Source organism: Aedes albopictus, chromosome 2, assembly GCF_035046485.1.
Source record: "Aedes albopictus strain Foshan chromosome 2, AalbF5, whole genome shotgun sequence".
Taxonomy (NCBI): Eukaryota; Metazoa; Arthropoda; class Insecta; order Diptera; family Culicidae; genus Aedes; species Aedes albopictus.
The window spans coordinates 428,987,438-428,991,947 of record NC_085137.1 but is presented as its reverse complement, the minus strand read 5'-3'; the positions used below and the strand labels follow the sequence as shown (position 1 = coordinate 428,991,947).

General features: G+C 38.7%; 1 protein-coding gene across 1 annotated transcript; it reads right to left on the bottom strand.

Annotated features, from left to right (window-relative positions):
* Positions 1-2,272: 2,272 nt before the first annotated feature.
* LOC134283998 (sugar transporter SWEET1-like) lies at positions 2,273-4,304 on the bottom strand. The gene is made up of 3 exons (XM_062849094.1): positions 3,508-4,304; positions 3,061-3,180; positions 2,273-2,992 (listed from the first exon to the last, which is right to left on the bottom strand). The coding sequence occupies exons 1-3, from the start codon at positions 3,961-3,963 to the stop codon at positions 2,873-2,875; spliced, it is 696 nt and encodes a 231-aa protein (XP_062705078.1). The 5' UTR covers positions 3,964-4,304; the 3' UTR covers positions 2,273-2,872.
* Between the last annotated feature and the right edge of the window lie 206 nt (positions 4,305-4,510).

Here is a 4,510-nt window from a genome sequence, read left to right as displayed (position 1 = left end):
TCTACCCTGATCTGAGTGAACCACGATAAGAGTGTTAGCAAATAAGAGTCTTATGAGAGACTTGAGAGCATGGCAAAGCTTAGTTAAATACTAGCCTTTGCATGTCACGGAGGCGAAACCTAATTGATGGTGTTTTTTATTAATCTAGAAAGATCTCTTAATAATATCTTAAACTTGGAATTAAACTAATAAGTACTGTTGAACAGTTATAAGTTATAGCAGAGGTTTTCAGACCTTTTAAATCACGGAGCACTTTTTGAAAATAAATCCCTCCTCGGTGCACCTGGTTTCCCAGCTGTTCCTTACGCTTCCAGACAGTTACGACCAATTTCTTATTTATTTTTATTTTGTATTAGTGTGTATTTTAACTTATGCTAATTCTACACTTTTCCACTGATTACTGCTTTGGAAAATATCGACTAAAATGAGCTGACCATGGAAACCTTCAAGCAACGGTTGCATCAAACGGGTTCAAAGAGGACTACTCGATTGAAGAAAAGTCTGCTGCATTCGTTGGCGGCGCCTTGAGTGACAAAAAGCAGAAGAAATTCAACAGAAAATGCTATCGTTGTTGAAGAACTGGCCACATACAGCGAGATTGCCTTCAAATACATTGCTGTAGAGCAGATTGTTCAAAGGCGATGACGAATGATGAAACAATTGACAATTTCTATTGCTTGCCCAAAGGCAACTTAGCAACCATAGTCAAAACCACCGCCAACCTAGGATTCAAATGCTCCCACTGACATCGAGTTACCTGTTAGAAAATCTTACCGCATTTGGTGCTCCCGCATTTGATATTTGCATTTTGAATGCACACAGCAATACCTAAGCTTGGTTGTTATGAATTCATTATTTTAAAATACCTCTGAAATGGGCTTTCATATGTATATTATTCTTCCTCGTTTCCCTTTTCTTAACTGACTGAAGGAATCATAGTTAAGACGAAATATACCACGCATACCGTACTATCATAGTTACCCGCATTATCAAAGTTACTTCATTTTGCGGTACTAAATATCTATGCGCCTGTCTTCACCGGAGTTTTTTTTTTCAAATGGGGGTCCTTACGAAATAATACATTTATTCGAGCTTTCCCAAGTAACCACGAAGCCGTATATAAGTGCATCAATTTTGCCATATATTGATAATTAAAATTATGAAAATAATGCTGCATTACTTTAAACACCTCATTAAAGCAATATTAAAGTCGAAAAGGGCCCCACTAAAATCAAATTTGTGCCACATATTGCAGCACGCTGACAGCCATTGCTAAAGTAATATAAATGCATGGGCTGTACATTTGCATTTGACATGCTTGATACGTGCAACACGAAAAACCAAAACAAAAATCTATTTTTAGCATTGTTTCGTTATCGACGGTACTGATGCCCCCACACATGAATGTTTTAACTATTATTTTTTTGTCGCCGGGTCGGGAGTCGAACCAGAAGTGTAGAAGACCGCTAGATGAGTTCCATTGCGCTGGCGCCTTGGACCGTTTCTGCTGCAGTGATAACAACAGATATTTCATTAACTAAAAGGAAACTGTTTTTCTGTCTCAATCATTGTAGTAGAGGGTAAAACGACTATGTCATATGTAATAGAATACAGTAAACTATCACATTCCGATAAATTACTGAAAAATACATAATGCATTTTAGACGATATTTAATCAACATAAGAAAATTAAAACCTCGATTAAAACACCCTTCGCACACTGCTCATATGCTAATTATGATTTCCATCGTTATTGGCATGTGATAGCAGCCTACAGAAAAGAGAAAAGTTCATCTCTAAATAGGTTTTGCTGTCGTCGATCGGTGGCTCAAACGGGGATTAAGTTGGTCGGGAGTCGAACCAGAAATGTTGAAGACCGCTAGAGTTGATCGTAAAGTTCTTCAATCTTCTTGATTTCATTTGTTTACCATTAGAGTCAAGCTTTTATAATTGTATTGTTAGAGCAAACTTTGCTAGTTTGTACATTGCATTTATTCAGTTTTTGCAGTGTAGAATTATTGAATTATCTTATATCACCTTTTAATAAACCCGAATGTAAAGAAAAATGCAATGCATCATCACATTGATAATGCCAATCTAAAGCATTATTGCATGACAAGTGTTGAATTACTGCATTTCGCATTGCAAAGGTTGATATTCAGTCTAATTCGTGCAATGTTATAATGCTTGTGGTTACTTGGGTTACATCTACAAATGAGGTCCAGATTTGGTTGTGTGGGAGATTTCTTTCAGTAGTAAATCTTGTAGAGCATCACTGTTAAGAATTGTTTATTTATGGTAAAGTAGTTTTGAGAACATTATTTTTTTAATTTTTACTTGAGCATCGTTCTATAGTGAAAACTATTGTATAGCAGCACGGTCAGAATTTAATTCTTCATAGTAAGTGTATCTTATACTATTTCATTACTTGACTAAAAATATATTTTATCTGTAATTTCAATATGGAATATCGTGAATATTTTCTGTGTAAAATGGTTTTTATTTTATTGTCTGACTCACGGAAACAGGTATTAGTTTATTTCGGATAAATCTTTTACCTTAACAACATTGCACAACATCCTAAAATCGTTTCCAACATCTAACTATTGTAAAATTTCGAATTTCTTATCATAACTGTATAAAATATGGAATCAATTTCATTGACGAGTCAAATATGAAGAACACTATACTACACAATTTCGAAAACAAGCTAATATATGATTGGAATTTTATCACGCAAACACTTTCGTCAAGATCTAAAAGCTCATCCCACCCAACAAACCATTATTGTCAATTATGTAGTTGCATAAGTAGTATTAGGAATAGATAAAAAAAAAATCTGGATAACGTTTGCCACAGGTTTGTGTTAGTCTTAGTTTGTCTTCTTGTCGGATTTGGTCGCCTTTTTGGTGGACGATGACGGTTTACTCGGGAAGATTACAAACAGCGACAGCTGAACCAAACCCAACGCCAGAGCGATCACATTTTGTGCCTGTTGAAGGAAAGGGAATATTTAGTGAGTTGATCGTTTCCTATTTTATATTAATTATATTAACTTACCACGAGGAAGTTACTTCTCAAGATGACTCCGTACAATAACCAGGCGAGCGAAACGAAGCTACCAGATAGTATGATCGGGAATGGTAGTCCTTCGGTGCTTTTGTTCTTCAAAATTTCTCCCTGAAAGTATGAAATATAAAAACATGTATGAACGATTTATCTACGGGAACTAAAACTACCATGCAGTTGTTGCGTTTCCTACGAAAAAAGTTACTCAGAAAGACAGTATCAGTCATTTTAGGAAATCTCAAACTCTCCTCCTCCTCCCCCCTCATACACAGTTTTGCTCAGGAATCTCATTGATCTATATGGAGTTCGGAGTGACCGAGACAAATGGTAATGTATTGAAACACTTCTTGCTCAAATTATTGTCCGCTCTATTTCATTTACTCTAAATGATTCAATTTAAAATATGTAGTATTAAAATATACATAGATTGCTACTCACCAACCCCAGCAGCGGCATCCCAACCAGTATCAGCAGTATAACGGTCAGTATCATTCCGAAGCGAAACTCGACCACCTTGGGGTCTTCGTACTGCACGTACGCCAACAGCCCGGCGGCAATCGCTCCGGCCAGACCGATTTGTCCCCACACTTTGTTCTTGGCCGGTCCCAGTGTGTACCAATAGAACGCACACACGTACACCACATTCAGACCCAATCCAATCAGATTGACCTTGATCATGGCATCGTCCTGCAGCATCTGCCCGAACTGGACGTTGAGCAAGCTGAACACCGCACCACCGAGGAACGGTCCAGCGGAAAATCCTTCCGAGCTACCCTTCCGCCGGATATCGTTCACCACGAACACTCCGCTGAAGAACTGCAACACCGTTATGACGGCCGCCGACAGTCCGACGGTGTCCTTGTACGGCTGCAGTGCCACGGCCAGGGACTCCATGTTCAATATTCACTCAAATGTATAACACAAATCGGAAATGAACTCTGTGCGTATGGGGACAAATCTGAACACTGCTGATACCTTCTGCTGATGCCCGCGCTGTTATATAACTACACTAAATTAATCGAACATCACTCCGAGCGGTACAACGACGGCACTGTAGCAGCGAAAACCTCCTCAGCAGAGTTCGCGACTGCTTTTTTTCGGGTCGCTGTCTATTGATAAGCAATTGATCGTAGAACGTTCATGCTTGGTACCGAAACCTATCTACACCTATATGTCATACAAACAAAAATTTAGTGCAATGATGTGGCCGAAACAAGCATAAAACAAGACATTCGTGGGTAAACAGGTTTTCTAGTTGAGTTTTGACATTCCTACATCGCATCCCCCTTCGCATTCGAAATTGGAGCCGGTTTGGGGCTCTCTGAAGGGTAAGGTTTGGGGCTTTGGGGTAGGGGAAAGTGGGTGTTGACTGTTGACGAATGAGAGACCAATGCAACATACAATTGCTTCGAACTCTTCGAAGATGTGAAAGCTTTTGAAG

Bases quoted from the DNA above. Each gene is read 5' to 3' on its own strand.
- LOC134283998 (XM_062849094.1), bottom strand. From the start codon at position 3,963: ATGGAGTCCCTGGCCGTGGCACTGCAGCCGTACAAGGACACCGTCGGA. The intron at 3,181-3,507 runs GTGAGTAGCAAT...TCATACTTTCAG, and splicing joins GGATGCCGCTGCTGGGGTTG to GGAGAAATTTTGAAGAACAA. The intron at 2,993-3,060 runs GTAAGTTAATAT...TTCCTTCAACAG, and splicing joins TGAGAAGTAACTTCCTCGTG to GCACAAAATGTGATCGCTCT.